A 26,833-nucleotide genomic window follows, 5' to 3' on the forward strand; every position below is an offset into this window, starting at 1 on the left:
ATAAGCACAGCCAAATGAAAACAAGTAAGAATGTGCCTCCTTACCTAAAGAATCACTTAACCACTGAATATATAAAATTAGTGTGCTTAATATGGACTTAGTAGCTGTCCAGAATTACTCCAGGGGGAACCAGATACAAGATTTAAAGGTTCCCTGAAGAAACTTACGCAAAAGGAAAACATTTCTGGAGAGAATTGCTGCATCAGCTCCACTAACAGTCAGAAAAAACTGAGCTTATGATACTTTCACAGCTTGCACTAAGGGGTCTCTTTAAGGAGATCTGCTGCCTATTTGTTATATAAGACCTAGTGCAAAAAGTTTATGGAATGCCAGTTTCCATCTTGCATCCTGTGCTAATTGAGAAATAGGAACATTATAGCACTAACTTTAAATTTCTCCTGAATATTTGTTTAAAGTCTTTGTTCATTAGCAAGAATTGCACAAATCAACAGGAAAGTTGCCTTTAAAAGGATGGATGTTCATCCTACTCACTTTTACCCTTGTGTATCAATATACATGATCACATAAATCTTAAGAAATCATAAAATTATTTGGGTTGAAAAGGACCTTTTAAAGATGATCCAGTTCTAATCCCCTGCCATTGGCAGGGACACCTTCCACTAGACCAGGTTGCTCAAAACTCCATCCAGTCTGGCTTTGAACACTTCCAGGGATGGGGCATCCACAACTCCTCTGGACAATCTGTTCCAATAAATAGTATTTTTTCTTTACTCTTAAAATGATATTTTGGCATAATCAATATGTTTCTATTTAACATCCTCTTCAGGTGAAATTATATGTTGCCTTTAGGTCTGAAAGTCTTCCTCTGGGAAGCGGCTAGATTCATAAGTACCTATTAAAACTTCACGTGGCAATGACTGGAACAAATGGTCCTTCTTTGAAACCAAGATTAACCTTTATACTAACAGCCCCATCTTTCCACATCAGCTGCACTACTCTTTTCCCCTCCACGTACATCTGACAGCACACAGCTGACTCCTGCACCCAGCACCTTTCCTCTGCTATCGTTCCTTCCTCACTCCCCACTTCCCAGGATAACAGGGGAGCTCAGTAGGGCCCTAAACCAGAAAGACAGCAGAAAGGACGGAGATTTCGGTATACCTAAGGTGATTTCTGGAATAAGAATCACTGTAGTCCAATGGTTTTCAGACAAAAGTGTTGTGGGTATTGTGAAGATACTAGATACAGAGGCTCAGTAACACTGCAATGTGTAATTCCAGTGAATTAATTGTAAATATTTGCAAAATTTGGCTGAAATTTTGTAACACAGGCCCATGTTTATGTAAATAAGGAAGAGGCAATAAGAAATGATTTTTCATTATGATTAACCTATAGCAACAGTACAGCTTATAAAGGCTTCTGTAAAAGCAAGAAATAAAAAGGTTAGGCCAATATTTTACTGCGGAACAACTCCACAAATGTGCTCACTCATGTCCATGAACTTGACTTTTCAAAAAGTGGTTTTCTGGAAGAATAAGGTACAGTTCTTACAGCATCTTGCCAAAACTGCCATCTTGAAAATGTTCTCATTTTCCAACCCCTCAAACTCGACTATGAAATCTGAAGCACCAGTTGAACACTAGGCTAATGCAGACACTGTCATAGACCAACAATCCAATTCCATTTTAACTAAATAGGCCCAGATAGTCAACAGAAGTAAAAAACAGTCATATCCCATTTCTGGCACTAATGGAGCATGTCCACAGTTCAGAGCAACACTGAGCAAAAATACTCAAGCTCAACCTGAAGGATCACAGAGTTACTAGAGCACAAATGCCCCTGAGCTCTACTGCACAAGTAATGCACCATGCCAACTATCTAGGACAGAATGGCACCCCAACACAGCTACCTGCTTCCAACACCTGAGCAAGATCCCTTGAATATGCCTGCACAGCCCTGAATTGTGCAGGATACCTGAATTTCTAATTTAAACGGGTGTGTTACTGAATGCATTAGAGTAACAACTCTCATGTAGCAGGTACCACTTTCACACAGTAGCTTTTCAGAGCAGAATCACGCCAAGTTCAAGCTTTGGGTACAAAGCATATGCAATACTCAACAGGTAGATATTACTAACTAAACAACACAAACTAAAGCAACGCATTACCATTTTTATCCATGGAATGAGGCTCAGATTGCTTCTTTCCAATATCAGCAAAGGATCTCACAATGGGTATCCTGTTACTCAGCTTCTTCTGGTTCTGATGGTGATGCTGTTTCAGTAATGCCTCGTGCACTCTGTGACGAACATCCTCGCTGAGCTGCCCAGAACCCACCTGCTGGTCCAGAATCATATCTGAAAACATACAAAAACATGATAAAAGAGGGGAAAGTGGAAACATTTTAATTTTTCAATTACCATAATAAGAATTAGTCCTTTAACAAGACAAATTAAATGTGAAGTTTTATCTAGAAGTGTTGCACTTTCAGAAGAAAGGGAGGGAGGGAGGGAGGGAGGATACCAATGGAAAAAAGTCTAGCCCTCAAAAGATATGTAGTTCCTAAATTAAGGTCACCTATGTAGTTTTGAAGTCAGTTCCTAAGCACTCTTTTTCCTTCTTTCCCCACCCCAAAAATAAACACTACCCTATTTGCTACAAAAGACTTGTATGCTGTCATGAAACAACAGGAAAAAACTTTTTTGTTCCCTTATACTTACCACAGCACATCACACTCTAGCTCTTTATTTATTGTAACTATAATTACAATACTTTCAGTACAATATAAAGAAATTTCAGACATGGCAATACAGGAAATTTTGCTGCATCATTTGCAAATACTTAATAGAATCTCATTCTACTGCCAGGCATATATGTTCTTGCAAGAGAATCATTACATAGAGGTGTGAGTGAAACAGATCCCCCTGCTAAGAAATTACAACCATTTTTGCAGTCCACTGGCAGAAAATATTCTTACTTATTCATATTCAAAACCACTGGTAAATATTTACATTATATATTTCAAATGAGAAAGAACCGTTGAGAATTCTTCTTTGAATTATTATTTTGGGAAATCCTGCTAGCAACAGTAATAACACTTAAGAGAAAAAGTAAGCAAAAAAATCTGTACCAAAGCAAGTAAAACAGCAGCTAGGTACACACTGTCCTTGTACATCAATCTGAAGAAATGCATTGCACAAAAACAGTGAGATAATAAGCTGAGTCAAAAACTCCTTGTACTGAAAATTCAGACAGATCATGATTGTGTGCTGCAGTCAGATTCATATCTACCAGTAAACTCAGTGAGAAAGCAAGCAGAGCAGGGAGAAAAAAAAAAAAAAAGCAGATGCATCATCAGTAGAGACATAATTTGTCAGGTATTTGATAGCTGCCAAGAGCAAGAGAAAGGAAGAGAGATAATAGAAGGTGCTCAACAATTATGCTGGTTAAAAGCAGAGTTTAATTGCTAACAGTCAACTGTGCCCTGTGCATACATTTAAAAACACAACAGTTTTCCTGAATTCTCAATATCCACGTAACAAGCCAATATATCATACACATAGCTGCTTTAAGAACTGAACAACAAATTACCTGCATGTTTCACTTGCTATGTAGAGGCCACCAAGAAATCTTACCTCTATGATGACAACTACACACAAAAAGAGGATGCTAGGACCACAGATAAATGCAGCTGTCGGCAGACGCAAACATGAGAGATGTATCCACATCTCAAAATGAAGACACTGCCTTTGACTGTCTCCAGCAATTACATTCTGTGCAGTAGACAGAGATGACCAAACAGCTAATACTGAAGAGTAGTACTTCCTGGTGGTATGCCTAAACTAGTAAAACCTGCCTTCAGGGTGCTTCACCTGACTCTGAATGGAACTTTTATCTCCAGGGTCAACTCACCAGCAGGTCAATTACCTCTACACTCCCAGCCTAGACAAACACCGTTTTTGCATTACACTTGACTCTAATGGGAGAGATAGAGAGGCATCATCATCATCATGTCTTGACTTTGCAAAGGAAGATTTGGGAAGGGTTTTACCCACACTTACTACAAGCAAGCTGATGACTAAAAAGGCCACTGTGGGATAGGCAAATCCAGTTGCAAAAAGACAAGGAAAGGTCTCCTTGGGTGGTATAGGCAGGGCGCAATTCTTTCTATGTTGTCTTTTCTCCTCGAGACTAAATTTGTGTGTGTTCTCAAAGGAGACAGCAGCATTATGCTGCTTATGCTTTATGCATTATGCATATGCTTCCTCCGACTGGAGGCCAAGGTGGACCACTGATGATAGTCAATATGGCCAAGGCTAAGGTACTGTAGATGAGCTTTGGTTAGGCCACCTCTTCTAGGCCTCTCTCCATATGGAGCAAGCCGTGCTCTCCTTGAGGAAAAGGCTGCTTGGTCATTCAGGACGCTGCCAAACAGACTGTCATCTCCTGTGTCAGTCTCTTGCAACCAATGTCCTGAACTGCCTACATGCAGGGTTGGGTCTGCAACTTCCAGTGCCCCTTATCACCTGCTGTTTCATCCCTCGCCTGTCGCTACTGGGCTTTGCAAGTGTGGGTAAACCCTTTGGCCTGTGCAGTGGAGTTTTCTAGGTGAGACACAGTGTGCACAAAACTGCCCCCACACCTTACAGCTGAGGTTTATCTGCCAGAGCCTAGCGAGCTTTTACAGTGGCAGCAAAGTTCTAGGTCACAGGTTTGGTTAGAGTGTCCTTCTCTCAGATGGATGGCCTTACAGGGCTAAGCGAGCTCCATCTGCCCGGGTTTAAAGTTAGAGTCATCCTTCTCCCTCGGATGGTTGCCCAAAGGCTGGTGAGCACATCCTGCCCATGTTTGACCCTTCAGCTGAGACCTGTCTGGCATGGGAGATCCTACCGGAGGCATATGCCACCACCAGCATAGCTCCCAACTTCACAAGGGCACGCAAGCTTTTTCCCCACGACAACGGGGTGTCCATGAAAGAGTAGAGAGGCATAGAAGCAAGATGAGTGACAGAAAGACAAAAAAGAAGGTAACACAAGTTCAAGAGAACATCTTCAGTAGATTTTTTGTCAGGAGGAGCCAAGAATTTGCAAAACATGAGAAAAAGAAAAGAAAGCTCCAGCTCCAAGAAAAATGTTCATTTTCCTGATCAACTCTACTGCCTCTTCAGGAACTGCCTTTACCCTGAGCATAAGCCCATCTTCCCTTTAGACAGCCTTAGTACATGAATTTGCATGTCACAGTTCCCAGAACAGGCCACTACTTTCTGTAATATAAAAGGCAATCTCTAGAAGATAAAAATAAATAATACATACATAACTTACGGCATATGTGCTAAAGGACAATTGAAGTGATCCTCTCCCCCCTCCTTTTAAATTCTGCTGACCAAAAGAAAAACTGTAGAAGATGCAAAACCAAAGATTAACTTCTTTGAGTTGCTCCAAGACAGAAATCAAAAGGAAGAGCTGAAAAAAATTACTCCTCTAGAACAGGCAAATTTAAGGTTGTGGTCATCACCTTGCTTACAGATCAATGAAACTCAACTAGTATGGTGTCATTTCTGGAATTACAGCATTTTCCACAGTAAATATTAAAAAATATTAACTGCTGAGGATATGTCAATATTTAAGATGATCCACTTGAGGAGAAAAAAATGCCAGGAAAATCATATTGTTACCCTCTTTCTTGCCTAGATGCTCTGCTAGACTCATTAACAGTCACACAAGCCATGGAGCTAAGTGCCAGTGTGACTAACAATTTTTGTTTCCTGCAGAACTGAGAAGAAAGTGGCTTACCTTAAGTTTTCTCTTGTTTTTCTTTAACAACTTCCCCTTTACTTTAGCACCTCTGCCACATGTAAAAAGAGAAGATGTATTCAAATTTGGAAAGAGTGAAGATGTGTTTTCTTGCCTTGATACTCCCCTTCAGTTGTCATTCCTTTAATACAGACCCACTTGCAGTAGCAGCTGTAGGAGTTTAACTGCAGTCAAATTACTGCCAGATTGCTGTATTTTGACTATTTTCAAGACGTGAACAGATGTGAATAATAACGACTGTCTCCTTCAGCACCTATCATTATGGGATTCCACTTCAGTTTTTTTCCCAATTTTTTCAACATATCTTTTATAAGCCCAAGCACCTGCAATGTCAGTGATAACACTCCTGATTGCAAAAATAAGCTTCAAAACAAGAGCAATACAGTTAAAGCCCAAAAGTAAATGGCAAACAGGAGCATTTTAAACACCTCATTTTCAAAACAGAATTTCCTTAATCCTGTGAGAAGATTCTACATGGTCCCACCAGCTGAAGTTGCATGCTCTTTTCAAAGCCCTGTTTTTTGCATTTTTGTGTCTAGAGCACATGGCCATTTCTCCAAATTCCATGTGACACAAGACAGTAAAGAATACAGATCTGAAATTTCACAGCACTGTATCTCAGCTACATTTCAGTGTTGCAACAGAGACTCTCCAGGGTTTCTGTGCTCAGCAACAAAGGTTTAGGGATTGTTTGTTTTAAAGAGTTTTCCTCTCGAATGACCTTTTAAATTCTGCAGAGCCTCTTCCAGACAGAGCCACAGCTTACCATGAGATTTTTCAAGGATGTTTCACAACCATATGGAGCTTTCAGCTAGATGCAATATGTGGAATATCCATCAGCATAGTGTTACCCATTCTACTAATTGCTCACACCATACCATTTCTGCTGACATCACAAACACTGAAGTAGGATGTTTTCTCCTTAAGGAATCTTGATTCACACCATGAAATCAATTTTTAATTCAGTTAAGGACAGACATTCTTCCTGCTTCTTCCTGGTTGTTTGAAAAGATTCAAAGAAACTTGCAGTTTCATATCATTTCAAGAACGTTTTCTCCATTCAGACTCAGTTACAATACATCATTTACATATAATTGATTTTGTGAGTACATGTGGGCAATGTGAGAACTTAAACTATTGTAGGAACTCAAATGCAAATACTCATCATCTTTGAACAATTTACATAGGCTGTGAATTTGAGCATCAGGTGACAGACACTTCAAATCAGTTCAGTACTGCAGCTCCTATGTTGCCCCGCACAGAAAAATGCATCTGTCACACCTCGAGAGCCAGCAAAGATGCAAAAACAGGTTGACTGCTTCCACTCACTCTGGAGATGCCTATCATACACTGCAGTTTTGTAGACAGACATGCAGCCAGATCCATGTGGAGCCAATCCAGGTCCAAGCAAACAAGCAATATGGAGACACTCAACTGTAGCCACAGGTCACAGGTTCACAGTGTGCCCATCACCTCACATACACAAAACTCCCAGATAAAACAGAATAAATATATAGAAGGTAGACTGTGCTGTCTGAAAAGAAATTACTAACAGGTAAACAGGCAAAACTGGGCCTGACTTTTGCACTGGTGAGTAAAGGACCAAGATCCAGAGATGGGTTTTCTGGGTTCAGTTTGGGGGTTTTTTTGAACTGTGTACCAGAAGGAATATAAGGTCTGAATTGCCGGGCTCATATTCTCCTGATAAAGGCTGGCACTGACAGTTTACAGCAGAAGAAACTGAACCCAATATATACTGGCAAAATTGCCAGTATTTACACCTTTCAATCTTCCAAATTTTATAACTGTGCAACTGCAAGACAAAATGAGAGATTAATGACAAAAAATAGAACACATGGGTTTTTGTGTGCGTCATGACTGCCTTGACAGCTGACTACAAAACCAAATTTAAAAGCCAAGGATTGTTTGGTTTGTGGTTGTTTTCTTTCCCTTAAAGACAGGGGAGAAGTAAACACAAGTAAACCTAAGACAGTGCTTTATAGAAGACATTCAGCTGAAATGTTGTCCTTTATCTTAAATTGTCTCTTAATAGGAACCCAAATATATACTTCCCTAGTGAGTTAGACACTAGAAGCAATATAAAACTAATTATTAGAATTCTTTGGCTGCACTTGTGAACCAAGACCCATTTACAGTGTTTACAATGGTGACTATAAACAAGCTATCTAAGCCAGAAGATTTAGCCCACTCATCCAAGGAGGCAGAACATTCCAAGTGTGCTGAGAGACACATCCTATTTCCAGCTCTACCTGAAATTACTTTGTTCAACCTCTCTGCTGAATTACTTGAAAAAGAAAGACAAGAGAGTGAAAAATCTTTTTTTTTAATTAATAGCAAAGCAATTTTACTGAAGAACAAAAGCAAGTATTTCACAAAATCGTAAAATGTGGAAATGAAGCTAGAATTCCCAGCCTGCATCTCAGAGAGCAAGCACAGTTCTAAGTCAGAGGTATTCTAACATGCCACAGTGGATGCTACCAAATGAAGAATGGAGACCTTACAGAGCAATATGCTCTGCATCTCTAAACAGAGCAAGAGCCGTGAGTAACACTGATTAATGTCTCTACACACAAGACTAAAGCTGAGATTGACCAGTGCAATCTAAGAAATTCCCAGGTTTCTGGTTATCATGGAAAAATACTAAACCAAAACACTAGAATACAATTCACCCATAGGCAAAGGAACAAAACCTGACAGAGGTTTCTCTGTAGAGATAATCACTGAATAGTAAGCTATAAATAAAGCAAATAAATGCAAAAACATGGGTAACTGAGAAGGCGAAAGCTGAACAAAAGACAGGTGTAGGGTCAAACAGAGAAGCAGACTGCTCACAGGCAATTCCATACTTTGTTACCGTGTTGAAATAAAAGTTAAAGTTACCATAACAGCACTGAAAGAAATATACCACAACTTAAAGTGTTGCAACTGAAACAAAAGGCTCCAAGTGAAATAAAATCTAAACGGAAGCCAGTTTAAATATATCATTAATATGCACTTACTATAGCCTAAAGCAAACAGAGGCAAAAGGAGACTTGTTCAGATTGAGAGCTTAACATGATATTACTGAATTCAATAAAACTGCACACTTGGGATGTAATACCCTGAGTTGTTCAGCACAGAGTCGAGTGACCTCAATCACAAGATTAAGCTGTTACACAGACTGAAAATTCGATTGTGAGAAACATACGAAAGACTGGAGGAAAAAAATAAAAGATCTCTGGACTGGAAAGCATGGGAATACTTAGAATTTAAAAAAATGCACCATTTTTGCATTTAATCTATTTAAAATAAGTAGGACTACCTAATATTTGAAACATGCGTAAGTCCTCAAAGCACTGCTGTGAAGCGCTGAGGCCACAGTTTGTATTTGACAAGGTTTGACATTTGTTCACAGTACACTCTGCACGACTACCAAGAAAATGCAAGATCTGTGATTCATACCGTAAAGAAAGCATTGCCATTAAAGGCTGGACCGAACAGTTTTTGAACCAAACAGCAGAAAATGGCATCATATGTTAAGTAGAAGAACCTTTTGGGTTCATTCAGTGGTTACAATCAAAAAACAGATGGTAATCTGAGAATCTACATGGTTTCAAAGGAATTAAATGAAAATATCAAAAGAGAACATTTTAATCTGCCAACTTGAACAACACTGTGAAGCTGCTCTCTAATGGTGCAGCCAGACTCTGGCAAATACCTCCTCAAGAGACAAGTTCCAAAATAAATTGTTTTGATTACATAGATTTTTCAGACTTCCTTTTAGCATATGTTCTATACAGAAGTGATCGATAAAATATTACTACATCAAATGTTCAAAGGAATTCCTTGTGCATGGAGTGCAAGCTTACTGATATAGGAGCCACTGCAAAGACATATGAAAAAAAGAATGTTGCATATTAAAAATAGTAACAAAACCCTCTAAAATATGTTTAATAAAAAGTGCATTTTAAAACAGGAAAAATTCAACACAGGAATTGAGCTCTTTTCAGGGAAAAAGTATAATTCATCTTAAAATATTTAAGAAACTTCAAGAATAAATGTGCTGATTTGCTGCACGATGACAACGTTGGAAATTTATCTCAGAAGTCTCTATTACATTGTGAGTGTGAATTCAGCATCAGAGGTACAAATAAGCTCTTTATCAACAAAGAAAATGGGGTGACTGCCCAAAGAAATTTAGAGTCTTGTAGACCAAGTCATTTTTTAATAACACATTTGGAATGAAAAAGAATCTAATGAAGAGTGGATATGCTGGAAGACAGGATGATTTAAAAATTCTCACCACATCACTGGTGCCAAAATATTTTTATGCAGAGCTATCAGTTTCCAGGGATGAAATACAAAATGTTCTGGGAGCCATGAAAACAGTATAAAAGACATTTTTCATCTGTAGATTTTGCCACAAGCCCATTAAGGTCTTAAATCATAGGCTTTAATAACAGAAATTTTCAAGGGCTAAGTGCTGAGAGTTTAATGCCTTAGTGAGTAAGTGTTTATAGATTAAAAGCCTTGACTAAAACAAATAGGAATTCTTTGTCTCAATTTAGCAAGGAAGATTAAGTACACCTCTTTCAACGATCCAAAGACTGGCACTACATTTGCAGAAATGTGCTTTGATATTGGAATATAGCCCAGATAGCAAGACATTATCAACAAATACAAAACACGCATTTTTCTTCCTAACAAAGTGTTAAGTATAAAGAAAGTGCATGTGCAAAATCAGTTTATTTGTTCTCAAAAGATACGATGCACTATAAAATGCACTAAAACTGTCAACAGATTGCATTAAAAAACAAAACCCATAACAATAAACTATGAACCAGAACTACAAGAACCAAAGTTAATTTAGGAGTAACACTTAAGACCACATGGTATAATCTATTCTGACAAATTCTCCTACATGTGGTATGCATAGGAGCATTGAAAAGAACAACCAACAGTGACCTTCGGTATCACTGGACTAGCAACCATGAGAATGGCTGGCAGGCAAAACAAGAAGAGAGGTAGAAAAAAAACAATTAAGCCATCAGGTGAGATCAATCATTCCTTTACATTCTAAGTGTTGAGAATGTCAGATACAAACTGCAGTACATAGCAACACCAGAAAACAATGTTTGTACTGTGAAGCACACAATAAGCAGTGAATAGCAGCAACTGAGTAGAACAGACAAAAAAGGATTTCCTGAGAAATACAAGTTCAGTCTAATCTTTAGGTCCAGTAGTCCCTTTATATGGAAAAAGAGTCATATTATTTGGAATAACCAAATTTCTAACATATCTTGGTGGCATACGGTCACCACTCATATTAGTTTCCCCCTCCCAGCATTGCCTAATGTGTGCTACACCCCTTGTAACATTTTTAAGCACTGGAGAGAATGAAGCACATATGTAGTATTAGACTAACAAATTACAAAAGAACCTGATTGAGGAAGAGGAAAACAGCATTACTACAAGCAACCTTATGTCAGGGGGTCAGGGGGAGAAATCTGTTCAAAGAAGCCTAACACAGAACGTGGGCAATTTACAGACTGACTCACTTGCCAGAATAATCTGCTGCAAAATAATTACATAATTCCGTATTGCACTGGGGGGCGGGAGAAGAGGGGAGAGTATTGGGAATCCTCTGTCACAGACATAGCAAGACCCATGCAAATTTGTCGTATGTCAGATCACCTTCTCAAAAAGGGATGCCTAGCATTTCAAAAAGACAACAAACAAAATACATCCAAATCTGACAAAACAACGGGTACTTTTCAAGTGAAAATAGCATATGCCCATTCATGAAAGTCATCCTAAAGACTCTTCTCATAACAGATTTTCCTAATCAACAAAACAAGATAGTGTTGTGAATGCTCAAATCTTTGGACATGTTAGCTAAACAAACAAATAAAATTACTATAGCTAATAACTAGGGATTAAGAGATTATAAACATGAATGCACTGTGGTCTCACTATACAGTATCTTCCAAAACAAGGAAAAAAATCCCAGAAGTTTGTTGAAGTTATTTTTACTGCATTAATCCTTGTTTTTTATCTACTTAAAATAATTTTGGAAGGGATCTCTTAGTTGACTACAGAAGAAGTTGAGATTTCTGGATTAAAAATGTAAAAGTTAAACTTGGAAATTCTAATGTGCTATTTTAGAAAAAAACAATAAAAATATCGAGCAGCTGACCTTAGTAATTCTTGACTGTTAAAAATATTAATAAAGCAGCATACTGGGACCAACCATTCTATGATTCTATACTGATAAACTTTTGTTCTTTTGAATCATCTGCTTTTTATTCTTCATGTTTATCTTTTATTATCATAAAGACATATTTTCAAGCTCTGATTCAGACCATGATTCATGGGAGAATCGGCTCTCAACACAGAACAGAAACCCACACAAGTTTCTGTAGATTTGGATTAATAATATCTTGCATCAGTTTGACATGAACAATTTGGGAAAGGTAAATGCAAAAAGCAGCTACCACTACCTGAGCCAATTTTAATTCCACTGTTAAATATAGCCCACTGAACAATATCACCCTTACCTGATAATGTAAATAACTAAAATTTTACCTGGCACTTACATAGACATATATCACCCATAAAACCATTTTCCTGACAACTTTAGAATTTTTTCTTGATATCTTTTTTACCTCTACCTAAACAAAAGTTCACTGTTTTTGTGTATTTTACTCTCTGTTAACATGCTACTTTGCACTTGTCACAAGGCAACAAAAAGGCCCCAACAGCCACTCATGCACCATTTTCTCTGTGCAGGTGCTACTTCCCAAATTTACACCTGTTCAGTCATGTTTGATCTTCCAGCAAAGTTTCCCGCATGGAGCATACCATAAATATAATGAAGTATTTTTATTAAATAACAAGATTCATGTAATTTGTACAAAGTGTCAAATGTATGATTTACATATACAGCATCATTTTCAGAAATGTTGTGAAATAAAGTAGAAGGAAAAACTTTCAAGTAGATGTAAGATAGGTAAGGAAACCAGTCCAGTAACCATCATGAGTGTGAGACTAGCTCATACTAAAGGTAGATAAAAAGAAAATTAGAGACCACAGATTACAAAGTAGTACTGCTCTTTGCTGTCTTCTCTGCACAAAGGGACAGAGATTTTTAAATAACAGAGAAATATACAAATATATCTCAACTGTCCACTCTGTGTCATTTTAATGTTCCCCTTTACATAAAAATTGATTGTGTAAATAGCAAAGTTTATACAAAAAATATAAATATTTACCAGTTGTGTCAGATATTAGAGTCTTTTCTAATATATTTTCTAATATATGAGTAAAATATTTCCTAAGATTGAACTGATCATTATGCAATAGTTATTGTGTAAGCATTTTATTTTTATTATTTTCTTAAATAATAAATGCAGCATCAATACTTACCTGCAATTTCTTCTATGGAATTAGCTCTCATGTCCAAAAGGACTGTGCCATTCAGGATACAGCTCCTCAGCTCAAACAAGCTATGAAGTGACAGTGTGGCAACATAGGGCTTGCTCCACCTCTCTCCACCATCCTCTACATCTTCTTCAAACTTCAACCACCTGTACAAACAACCAATTTTATAACTCCATTGTTCATACGAAATTAAATATTAGTTACTTCCATGGATATTGAAAGATCACTGTTAAACGTGTGTTTGAATTTCACTTTATTCTGTCTTTGTAGGAAATATTAGAAACTTCCCTTGTCTGGTTCTTCCTATATAATGCTGTATTATACCATTTTTGAAGATAAATTCTGATTACACAGATGAAAAGAGAAGCATATTAAGTAATCATTACTGTATTTTACAGAAAATTTGATCAAATCTTTGGCATACAATTATATTTCTATAATAGAACAAGTAGTATGAAAAAAATCAAGAATTTCTGGTAGAGAAAAAGAAAAGCTATACATCGTAAGAACACAGGATAGAACTTTCTCCAGTTAGCCTTCATTTTGGACTAAACATAACAAAGAGACATCTTTCATTTAAATTAAACATACTGACATATTCACACTTCACAGAATTGCATCCAGTATCATTACCACAAAAAAATATGAACTTGGTTTAAGCTGTTAGTTATTTACCTGCACTAAGTTAATCATAAAGGCAGTTTAAATGTGCAAAATTCAGGCTATTTTTCAAGTAAAAGTTAATTAAAATGAAAAATCTCATAGGCACATACAAGTACACACAGGCAATGTGTAAACACTTGTGAAGTCTTTCAAGCCCCAATTAAGGCCTTAAGGTAAAACAGTCACATGAATGACATGAAATATCACTTTAGAGATCAATAATATCGTATCTCACTATTTTGAGTCTTGTTCTCCTATTCTCAGGTTCAGTGTAAATCTGCAGACACAACATGAAACTGGCAGGAGACAATCAAGTCTTTTTTTTACTAGCAAGCTGGCTGAATTTCTTGTATGAATTTTTAACTTTTTACTGATTGAAATTACACTAAAAATGATAAAAGAATACTAAACAAACAGAAAACAGAAAAAAGAAAAGTCTGTTAACATATGCAAAAATGTTTTAAATTAAAGTTATTAAGTCTTTCAAGCATACACAGATGTTGTGTGGAGCCATACAGCCTGCCAGCTTGGCAAGGTCTGAACAGCTGCAGCCACAGCACAAGCCTCTGTCACTTGACACAACAGCACTCAGCTATTTCATATGGACCAGACAGCAGAAGAGTCAAGCTGAACCTCACACCTTGACAGCACCTTCACACTTATTTCCAGACAGCAGGGAAGTGTAAAGCCTTAGGACCTCTAAAGCTAAGCAATTTCCAGTTTTACCAGGCAGCTCAGTAACGTACCAAACACAACTGGTTTCTTCTGTTCCCAGCCCACCTGCCGAGCTCTGCTCCTAATAGTTAAATATGCCCATGTACATGTATTCTAGACAATTCCCTCCTTTCAGTTGGGTTTTTTGCTTTTTGCTTTTTTTCTTTCATTTTGCAGTTGCACTTGAACTGCGTAAGAGGCTGCTCCTAACTTACTCATGGTGCTCATGGTGAGAAACTAAAAATATGCTAGACTTATTTGTGGCCTTAACATCACAAACATGATGCATTATTTGTCCTTCTTGAACTATTGCCTCCTAAGACCCTGCAAAATATATTCTTTTATCTTCTCATACCTCTGGTTTTATGAATGTTTCTCATCTCTTTAGGAGTTTTATAAGATTACAATCTTTGTTCTTGGGTATGCCCAATTATTCCTGATGTACCATTATCTCATTTTTTTTCAGAATCAAAAAAGAAACATCACACACACTCTCTCTCTCTATATATATATATGTATCCTAAAACCCATGATCCAAGCTTAGCTTCTTGCAGAATATCATGAGAAAATTCATACTGTCATTACCTTCTGTTTTGTTGCAGACCGTCTTCAATTTTGCTTATACTGCTGCAATCTACTCTTGATATTACCTATTTTGAATATACTGATCAATTCTAAGCAAATTTTAAATGAAGTGATAAAAGACTAACACATTCTTAAAAGTTTCATTAAGACACATGACTGAAGAAAGGCAGGCCCATAATCAGGACCTACTATTGACACGTGGACAAGAAAAGTCTAAATCATGAAAACAGCTTTAATTAGAGTTTATGACATCAATCAGACATCAAAGCTTATGCACAACATAAATATCCATAGGAAACTACTGCTACTGCTCAAATGGTCGTAACTGCCATCATGATCATCTCTGAGTTTCAATCAATTTGAATAGCACAGTTCTATGTGTTGTATCCAATTTCCTACTGCTACTAAAGCTTATTTGTTTAAACACATTCTAGAATTATAGAATCACAAAATAGTTAGTCTTGGAAAGGACCTTAAGATCATCTAGTTCCAACACCCCTGTCATGGGCAGTGACAACTCACAGCAAAAACCATGTCACCCAGGTCTCTGTCCAACCTTGAACACCACCAGGGATGGAGCATTATCAGACATTAGCAACATTATCATACATTGTTATTTAATTAGTCAATAGGCTAGTACATAAACAAGTCATGCCCGTCTGTGAGAATTCTACATTTGTAATAAACTTCTGTTTTGCAATTTTCTATGACATGAGTTTACTCATCAAAAGAAAATCATGTTTATCATCTTTTATCTTTTCAGAAATACCCTTCTTATGTCAGATAATCCCAATCTAACATATAAGAAACAGCAGCAGAAAACACAGATCAAACAAATCTCTAATCTTACATGTAGTTGTTCAATTCTAAGTGTTCAAGTGGTTTTAAAAATCTTAATAACATTTTAACAACCCTCTGGATTCATGTATAAGATTCAAGGATAGAAATGGGTTTGAAATCCAAAATCAGGCATGATTTGTCAATTTGCTACATTTCCTTAGTTTCTCAGAGAAAAAGACAAACTTTAACACACTTATGTTTGCAGTTTAACCCGTTAAATTGAAGTGGTTGATACATACAAGACTTTCATAATTTCCCAGAAAACACAATCACATTAGTATATTGAGCTCATGTGTCATATGTATCCCCATGTGCTTCGAATTTATTTAGTTGTGTTTGATCAAATAGTTTTCTTTTACTGGTAAAAACTAGCACAGGTGTATCAATCACATAGTTTAGTTCCTCTGATGTCACACTTTCTGGAACAAAATATGCCAAGAAGAGTTTCAGCAAGGTATGCTACTGTAGGAAAAATATTACTCAGATGTGTTTGTGTACACATATGCATACATACATATGTTACATCTTCTAAAGTCATTAATTTTTAGTAATCGATCAGAGTGGGGCCACTTCATTGTAGACTCAGTTACATTCTGGTGCAGAACACGAAGTTGGAGACTTTAACGTGATCTATTTTTTCGTCTTTCCTGTCTGCAGCAAAGAGCTGGAGCACACATTCACTACCGGCTCAAGAGCCACTGTATAAATGCAATTTTACAATCTCCACATGAGTTTTTGCCTGCCTATGTCAATTTGAAAATGAACAAGCATGTCAGAGGCAAAACAAAAGTGACAAACCTAAGTTTTTTGTGACTTCATGTCTTTGAAGAAAGTTCTGATCCAGTGAAGATGCATTTTCACTTCATAATTTTTCCCTAGTACATCCATTTTGTACTCACTTTTAATAATTTACTTTCTAACTATGGACAGAGGTTTATTTTCATACCTGGGCTGTTTCATTTAAATTCAAGCCTAAACACTTTCCTGTTGGTTCCAAAGTGTCTATTTTCCTTCCTACTATACATTCTTTTTTTTTCCAGAAGCCTAGTGATATTCTCTCCAAAATTTTCATTTTATATTAGCAGATGAGTCCTAACAGTTTGGGTAATACTTGCTACAAATCAGGCACTATTTTCCAGCCACGATCACAAGAGGTTATTAGAATAGATTTTAACATGAACTGCTTTCCTAATAGCTGCAATCTGCAACTATACTATTGTGGGTATAAAATAAGTACAACTGGTTTGCGTCAATGTGCTGCTCTACAAACTTACTGGAGATACATTTTTCAGAACAGAAACATCATGCATTCTTCACACAAAAAGTATTAAAACTGATTTGTATTGATTTTAAAAAGAATGTTTCTTCTGGCTTGAAATCAATTAATGGGGGGAAAATAGTAAATTTTATCACTGTATCCACATAACTAAGTTATTCTGTGGATAGGAAAGCCTAAACAGATCCTGGAATAGGCTGCAACAGCAGTGCACTTTTCCTTGTTCTTACTAACTTATCTCCAGGAATGCTTCTACTCATGAGAGATGTTGAGGGTTAGGGGGGGAAACCAATAAGCTTCAGTCAAATCCTATCCATGGTTCCCTTTGATATTTTACTACTTTGATCAAATAAGCACAAAATATCCCAAATATCTTGAGCAAACAGCATAAAACTATTTTTAAAAAATTTTAAACCTGAACTGTTTGTGCACTTTCAATCAAACAGAAAATATGAAGATGCAGATTTACTGCAACAGAGTGAACCCAACCCTTCAGTCCATGCAGAGACTGGTGATATGAATACAGAATCACTTCATGTCATCACTCTCATTAAACACAACTAATGACCTCTATCATTTGAATTTTAATTCATCTACATGGCATTAAGTCCAATGCCAGATAAGATTTACAAATACTGCTAGTGGCATTTTTCACAGAGATGGAAAACATGTAATAAGACTGAAAGAGCAACAAACTCAGGTTGCATCGTTTCCTTGCCATGCTTTTAATCAAATTAGTACCTTTGAAATCCTGAATCAACCACTGAAATTGAAAGTGATCCAGTGTATTAGTTTCTAAGTATATAATCTTGCATATTGAACACCATCCCATTTCTACTACTCAAAGTCTCTTTGCTCTTTGTGTATGATATCCTTATTTATTTCTAGAGTAACAATACCTCCCGATTTCTTATCAACGGCAAGTTCCATTGCTATAGTCCTAGTTTTGTCATTCAAGAATAAAGTTATTTACGAAGACTAATTCTTCAGAAGTTAGTTGTCACTACCTTCCACACCAATAGTATAATCTTTCAGCATGACCTACTGCACCTGTTCAGTTAGTTCCTTACCCACTAATACAATTTTACACTAGAACAGTTTAATTAATAAATTCCCACTGCTGTATCATATCAAATGCTTCACTAAAATAAAGATCCACTGTTTCTTCTTTGTCAGAAAAACAAAAATCAATTATCTGATTAAATAGCATTATTGTTAGTCTGACATGATACACCACTGTATTGCATTTGATCCAATTTTCCACTTAGCTCCACGTCTACAATTATTCTTTCCTTCACATATTGTACTGTCTTGCATAGCTCCAAAATCTGACTTTCAGGCTTATGTTTGTTCCAACCAATTTTATCTTTTTCTGAACAGTGCTGCTGCATTTGCTATAGTACAACACTGCACCTGAGAGATTCATAGGAAGACAGGATTTACCATATTAATGAAAAACATGTTCTTTCCTCCCTCTCTGATGGAAATTATTGCATCCTCTTTTTTGCACAGATAAAGCACTTTGACTTTTGTCTTAGTTTTGAATTTGCGCATTTCACTGCCATCTCTTTGTTTTCTAACAGCCAGGCACCCCGCGTCAAATGCTGTCTGCAATTTTTGGATGCAAAGTGAAGATCATTTATCTTGACCCGTTCTTTCTGCATGGCAACCAAACTCTTTATTTTCATCTTATTTCTAAAGTTGAAGAAATTTTTAGTATTAGCTATTATACTTCACTTCTGTATTTTCTGAATATAGTTTTCTTGGCTGTGGTTTGATGTCCTTTTTCAAGAATCTCATCTTGCTTCTGTTAAACATTTTTGATTCTTTAGTTCCCAAACAACAACTGGAAAGGCTGTACATACAGACAGGTCAATCCCTTTCTATAGACAGAAAACCCTTTATTTCACCTATACCTTTCAAATTCTATCTTATTTATGTTAATAAAAATTGTTCTCATTTTTCAGAAACACAATTCTGCAAAGGATTTTTTTTTTCAGTTGAACTAAAGACGCTTTTTTCCTACCTAAAAGTAACTTAAGCCATGGTGATTTTTATTTTTAATCACAGTAGAAGCTGATACCCTTCTTGGAAGGTTCTATATAATCTTAATCAGTATGAGAACACTGCAGATGATTAACTTGATTAGATTTACTCTCTCTGAATATTAATAAGATTACTTAGGAACATTACTACATTCATTTTGCAGCACAACCCCCATATGAGAATTTTGTACATGTTAAGATCTATATTTAGCATCTATCTATGCCTCTTATAGATAGATAAGGAAAGTGAAGGTCATAGAAAATTCTGTGTCCCTCTTGGAAACCTAAAACTAAAGGGAAGGTAACAGCCATATTCATTCTAAGCAGCCCACATATGTAGTTCCTCACAAAATCCAAAAAAGGGGGAGGGGAGAGAAAATAAAAATCTCGTACAACCAGAAACAAAACCAAAATAATCCAACATTGAATACTCAAAGTCCCAAAATCAGCTGTTCGTTGATAGCTAGAATATGTAAAAATTTTATTGCTCCAAAGTAATCTCATTCCTCTCTTCAATCTTTTTATAATGGTAATTTTGTCTGTTTCTTGAGGATTCAAACAGAATATGAAGTTTTAAAGTTTCTCAAAATGATGAGCTAAAATATTAATAAAATCACTGATTTTTAATGTATACATATAGATGATATGTTTACTTTGATATTTTTTTCCTTGATATTTACTCTGACCTACATTTCATAAATCCACATCAAAACATTTGGCTCTGGAAAACAACAAATACTGTTGTAATACTAGCAGTCCAAGGATTAAAATTATGGTTTTATTTAAGCTTTATATCCAAAATCTGTTCCTGATCTTGCCACAGCTTTCAAATCATTCCTCAATATGCCAACAACCAATAGCTACAGATAATTTTTAAAAACTCATGAAAACACTCACCTTGCTGTCTCCCTCCACTCCGCATCCTCTCCTTCGCGCCAACAAATTTCATCAAGCTCAGTAAAAAGATCATGAGGAATGTGTTCCTCATCATCATCTTCTGTACCCAGAATAAACTGCACCCTTTGTGAGGGGGTATCTGGGGAAAAATAAAAACATAAACTCCAGAACACCATTTTTATTTTTCCAAGCAAGCAAATATTTAGAATTTCATGAGATTATCAAGACTCTTTCACCCCTATCACTTGGTGCCACATAGAAAACATGATTGTAGTTATGCTGCAAAAACATTCATATACAAACACCTTCAGACTGAGACCTCTTTATTTATCATAGTTGTCTAGTCTGCTAATTAAACAATCTCATCTAAAGATAGAATGTAATGTACAGAAATAGTGACTATTGGAACCTGGAATGGTATCTCACAGAAAATAGCACAGACAGCAGCATAGATATTGCTGATAAAACTCTTTTACTCCAGTGCTACAACTACTCTGCCACATCTTAAGTCTAAATCTACAGATCCAGTTCAGCTCACAGAGCTAGTATACTAAATGTACATTATTTGTTTTACCTTTTCTGCAGAAAGAAACCAGAAAAAAAAAACCCTCTGTAATGTCATCATACACTGGGAAGTTCAAAAAGAATACATCACCATCTACACAGCTACTGCTCCCTGCACCTTTGCAAACTGTTTCTACGTGGTTAGGCTGTTACAAATGAAGAAGTCATTTATCCGTCTCAATTTCTCTATTTTATTCTTCCTATCTCTGTCTTCCCTTTACCAGTGATTTTTCTTCATAATCTTTCACTGCAGAACACTAAATGCATTTTAGAGAAATACTAATCGTTGTTCACATCACTCAGAAAATTTCCAGAACTCAAAAGGCACCTTAAGGTACATATATATTCAGTGTTCATAGCTCAAATGTTGTAAGGCTTTAAAAAAAAATAAAATCCTATTTGTTTATTTAGATGTAAATCTCAAATGAACAAGCTCTGGAGGAGATTCAGTCTCTCTAAAAATACATAGTTCTTTTTTTTTGCTAATGTATTTTATATTTTTAAGAGGAACCAAAAGCCCCTTGTGAGAGCTGATATGGTCCAGGGTGCCAGTCAACCAAAAAATTGATTATCCAGCAGAACAGCTCAGAGATTCCTTGAACACTCTCTAAATTATGTTCTGTTCTAAAACTGTATTTGTAAGACACCCTACAGTATTTTCCATCTACCAGTGAAGAGCATCAACGCATAGGATCCTCAAGCTCTCTGAATTTTGGAAAAACTGAGGTAATAGACCCACCAAATGCTAGTTGAAGGGCAAATACAGCTCTGATCAAAAATAATTGAATGAGCAACCAATAGAGAAGATTAAATTCAGCAGTAAAGGTACCATTTTTGGTAGTAGTAAATTTGCTATAGCAAAAAAAATACAAACAGTACCTGACAGTTTTCGTCAGGTTAAGCAGAGTGTAAGCAGAGTGTAAAGATATGGTACGGTCAAGGCTACTTACCCCTTCACAACGCAAGGAAGAAATACTGGACAGAAGGGAGAGAAAGATAAGCTCAGATACTACTAAGCTTTAGAGGATGGAACTACAAGAAGATAGCCAAGGGGACAGAAATTACTTGTGGTGAATCACCGAAGAACAGCATCAACCTCCTTCACTTCACCCTTTTTGTTACTCTCTCTTACTCTTCAGTCCTCTTTTTTCTTTAAGACCATTTCAACCTCTATTCTAGACTCCCTCCAGACTCTCTTTACCTATTTCTGTTTACTTGAGGATTTTTCTAATTCTTTATGTTCTTCATATCCACATGTCGGTATGTTCTGGAGAAGGATAAGGTAAACATAAACATCAAGATTTAATCTGAGGCTAGGTATCATATTCTGGTCAAGAAGGGTGCACCCTGTTAAGACTATTTCCCAAAAGGAAAAAATTCAGTGACATATGAACTTGCAAAGGGCAAGTGCACATGACAAGTAACAGAACATGGAGAACAAGCTGCTTTGGTAGAGAGCTGGACTGCAGTGAGAATCTGAGGATAAGCATTGCCAGGAACATCCTGCACTCTTGATAAAATCAGCACTAGAACTGATTTACAGCAACAGCTACTATTAAGTAATAAATGAGTATTGTTGTACAGCAGAGCTGCAGTTTCATGAAAGTTATGATACTCGTACAAATGCACACTTTCAGCATGGCAAGGAAAGCAGAGGGTCAGAAATCCCTTGAAGTCAAGTGAGCAGTAACAAGGAAACACGTTACTACTGTGATCTGTTCTTAATGAGTCTTCTGTGTAACACAGCTACTTCACTGACAACAGTGAAGAATCTACATATATGTTAAAATATGCACTAAATTATCTTCATCCTCTCTAAGACAAGAGTAAAACTAGCTTCTAGATTCTGGCTTTCTTTGCTGCTGTAATTTGTACTGGTGTCTGAAACCTGTAAACCATAGGTGGAGTTTCAGATGCCAAGCTGGGGGGGGAAAAAAGAAGTTATTGTTTGCTTCATAGTACAATAATTTTATTTCAAGGGCAAACTCCTAAGAAAATTAAACAATGGGAAAACAGTAAAATTAAAAAAGAAAATCTGTTGGTTCTACTTGTAAAACTGAGTTAAGAGGATTACTCATGTGAGCAATGCCAGATGGATTCGGCTGTTATTCATCAGAGTAATAAATACCAAATATGTCATTAATGTATTATATGGAAAATGAGTAATCTATGATTCAAAAACAGTATGAAAGAATACTTCAATTGCTGACTGTCAAACTGTGATAACTTAATCCTCAATCTAGAAGCATAATATTTGCAATTTAGGACACTCAATGTTTTTGAAGTCTGGGAAAACAGAAATCAACTTGAATACTACCTGTGTCTATCCCTATTTCAAGTAGTACAGCCAAGATTTAAAAAATCCTTTATATTATTATTGCTATTTCTAAAAAATAATGAAAGTAATCTAGATTAAGCTAAAAAATAAATAAATGAATGGTACTCATTTGTTACATTAGTATTTCTGTAACTGCAATTATTTTATATCAGAGCACAGAGGTATTAGAAGCTATTAGAACTCAAGTTCCACAGTAAGCAGCTGCTGATTCTCCCAAGTAAATGGCTCATCACCAGCTCAGGAAATCCTCCAGGATCAGCTGGGACTGGGCACAAAGTCTGGTACATGACAGGAGCAGGAGCACCATCAACAACAACCTATGTTTGGCTAATGAGCCATCTCAATAAGGAAAAGCCAAAGCAGCTTCTGTTTGCTGTGGCTCCACCATGGGAGCCTCCTGCCAGACTTCGTGTTCCTCTGGGCTTGCATTCACATCATATGTGCAGCACTCACACAGATACCCAAACTACCTCTGATACATCAAAGTCATTGCATGCATAGAAAACCTGAATATTTTAGTTTTAAAAATCTGTATAACTCCACTGCATTGTCAAAAGGGTAAAAATTAAGGCCTGGTGCATAAGCTCTTGTCAAAACCACAAATTCACACTGGAATTCAGAGCCACAGAAAAGTGACTGCAGCAACCTGACATACTGCTCACTATAAGGGCTCTTCGTAAAGTCATTAGCATCCCTAAAACAAAAGCAAGATATGGGCAAAGACATACCAAAACAGCTGAACTGAAGGCCAGAAATGCCAATAACCTGACTCCCAGAGGGCAACACAACAAGCTGCTCCCTGGAACGGTGCTGCATGGAGGTAGGGGGAACAGTGGCCTATATCACCATCACACCTTGCAAAAGACAGGTAGGAAAGAACCATAACTGGCATTTTCCCCTTTAACATATCCTCAGGTGCAACCACAGTTCGGGGTCAGGACTGCTCCCCCTCACCTAACAGGTTTCTGAGATAAGAAAGCAGGATCATTCTCTGCCCCTCCACATAAATGCTGCTCCATTGCACCAGAGTGATCCACACCTCCTCCTCAGCGCACACCAGGATTTCCCCTGAGACAAACCACCCTGCCATCAGTCAGAACTGCACACTATCTGTCCAAACCATACCACAATCAGAAACACATGTAAAATGCATCCAAATTTTGTCCTCTGCCCTTCATAAGCTCCAGAAAGCATACAAAAGTATATTTCAGGTAACAATCTATTAGCTCAATTGTCAGAACAGGTTTCTGTATTTCTGAGCCTGCTGAGAGCCTTCATTTAAGGTAAGTCTTAGTGGGCTAATATTTCTTATTGGGGTCAGTAAATGTAGGAGTGAAGATTCACTTTTTCTACATTCAAAAACATGTTAAACATTAAAATAAAATTTATATTACAGAAGTTCATATAAGGTAGCAAACATCATAGACAAAATGGAAGAAAGCATAACCTTGCTTCCTCCTATGGGACTTAAGCCCTATATGTATAATCTTGTTTCAGGAAGCCCTCTCTGCATTTTCTTCCCATTAATTGTTTCCATCACATCAAGGCTATGACAAATAATCTTATATTTTGGATCTGACAATATGGGCAATTCCCAAGCTTCAATTATCACCTTTTTACTAGACTCTTAAAACTGAAGTTATGATACTTTATATTAATGCAGATTTCCTGCAATCTGTTCCACAGCTGCCCAGAGATTCAAATTTCTAATTCCATTGTTCAGCAGACAAAGCCTTTAGTTAAGGTTAGGAGTTTCTCTTAACAGCCCTATTCTTTACAAATAATTAAATTTGCCCCATTAATACCCCTTCAACATTTGAGGCTAGCTAAGCTGAGTCCTTTTATTACGCTTTCTTCAAGCCCCTCTAGTAACCAAGAAGTTCCCCTTTGCAATTCATTATTTGCATTACCTTCAAAGAGCATTTTCTGAACCCTGCTTACTGTCTTCTGTTAGCACCACCCCCAGAGCTGCTCAGCTTCCCTTGCCACATCCAATAGCATGAATTACAAATTTAAGCCCCTTTAAAACTAGAGATTATTAAAGCCAGATTTCTTGAAAGAACAAACCAAACCTTGCACAAGCTCCAATAGTGTCTAGACCTAGAAAACACCACAGGAGAATGAAATCAAACCCCAGTATCCACAGCTGTGTTCACTTCAACCTGTCCTTAAAGACACCCTGCTGAGAGCTAAAGTCTTCCTTTTCCAGCCCATTTTAAAACAGAAACATATCTTTAACTCATGAGCGGAAGTACAAGAGAGCAGTTTCACTGATTACAGGCAAAATAACCAAACATCAACAAAATACTGAATACTGACACTAAAATCCACGTCCATACCAAGCAAGTGCAACCTAACCAGCCAAAGGGAAATCTGTTGCAGACTTTCAGCACCACCATGACCCATAGCACTGATGGAGGAGATCTAGCCAGCCTGTGACCATGAAGCCCACCAGGGCGGGCATGCATTGCCCTTCCAACAAACTGCACAAGGAGCTACTCTAGACTAGAAACAGCTTTTTTTTTCTTGCCAAACTAGTTTTAATTTATATCAATTCCCTAATTTAATTCACAGAGCAGTTGAAACACTTGACCTACACAAAAAGCTGTGGAGGAGGGGAGCTTAAAGGGGGCATGAAAGTGGGTCTTTAATTACAACAGCAGCATTTCAGCTGGGAACAGTAAACCTCTTCAATAAAGCAAACAGTGCTACTGCATTTTTAACTAGAGTAAATAATTTCACTAGATTTCTCTTTTTCTTCCAAAAAATTGTGAGGCAAATTGGTGGAAATCCAGAATAATGAAATCACTTTGCTTTCAATGTTTACTACCCAAAAAAGCCTCTCCATGAGCAAGCCATGTAATCTACAAATTACGTGATTCAAAGACACATCCTTATGGCAAAATGGAAAACATCTTGCACAATCTCATCTTGTCAGGAGGCAACAGACTGACAATGAGAATCAGATGTGGTGAAAACAGAACTAAAACCTGAGTAACTGATCCATGACCCCAAAGGACACATTACCTATATAATCTATGTATTATTTGTCTACAAGCTCTGAATCTACAAGTACACTGAGAATACTAAGGGTACCTTTGAAAAGTGACAGCAGGAGATCAGGAAAAAAGCTTATGAGCTGCCATCAGAATGTTCCAAAAAATCCTGTTCTCTGCAAACACCTTATCTCAGCTGGTAGAGCTTTCACAAACAGGGCTCAAAGAAAGTAACACAAAGCTTCCAGCCATGGGCATTACACTGAATACAGGTGTTTTCTAGCCATGCTGATACAAAGAAAACTATTTAAGAAATTGTTTTTTACTGCATAGAAACCTGGTGGCACTTGTCCACTGAGTGGTGTCTGCACAGTCCCACAGCACTACATACTGCACAGGTCCCTGAAGCAACAATAGCAGAGCAAGATCTGCACCTAATGGTACTTCACAGATGAAGTTATAACTTACAACATTATAGACTATGACAAAAAATAATGCTTCATCCCATGCTTGGTTAACTGAGCAGTCTAAAGCACTCCATGTCTGAATATTTCAGGCCTTTACTTGTTCCAGCATCTTTATTATTCAGTTGGTGCATCTTTTATTATAGCTCCTTTCATACTTCACTGCTTCAAAACACTGCTAATTCATTCTCTTGTATGTAGAAATCCAATTTATTTTTCTGACTTATCTCAAAGCACT

The 26,833-nt window shown here is 37.0% G+C and overlaps 1 protein-coding gene across 2 annotated transcripts in view; it reads right to left on the reverse strand.

Annotated features, from left to right (window-relative positions):
- The window catches only part of SLC4A10 (solute carrier family 4 member 10), a 119,058-nt gene that overhangs the window by 53,918 nt on the left and 38,307 nt on the right, over positions 1-26,833 (reverse strand). For both annotated transcript variants that reach the window (XM_005152655.3, XM_013129917.3), the window contains exons 4-6: positions 20,234-20,372; positions 13,199-13,359; positions 2,129-2,317 (exon numbers count right to left, since the gene is read on the reverse strand). In XM_005152655.3, the coding sequence (XP_005152712.1) occupies positions 2,129-2,317; positions 13,199-13,359; positions 20,234-20,372 (489 nt within the window). The remainder of the gene's footprint in view (positions 1-2,128; positions 2,318-13,198; positions 13,360-20,233; positions 20,373-26,833) is intronic.

This window comes from Melopsittacus undulatus, chromosome 8 (assembly GCF_012275295.1).
Source record: "Melopsittacus undulatus isolate bMelUnd1 chromosome 8, bMelUnd1.mat.Z, whole genome shotgun sequence".
Lineage (NCBI taxonomy): Eukaryota > Metazoa > Chordata > Aves > Psittaciformes > Psittaculidae > Melopsittacus > Melopsittacus undulatus.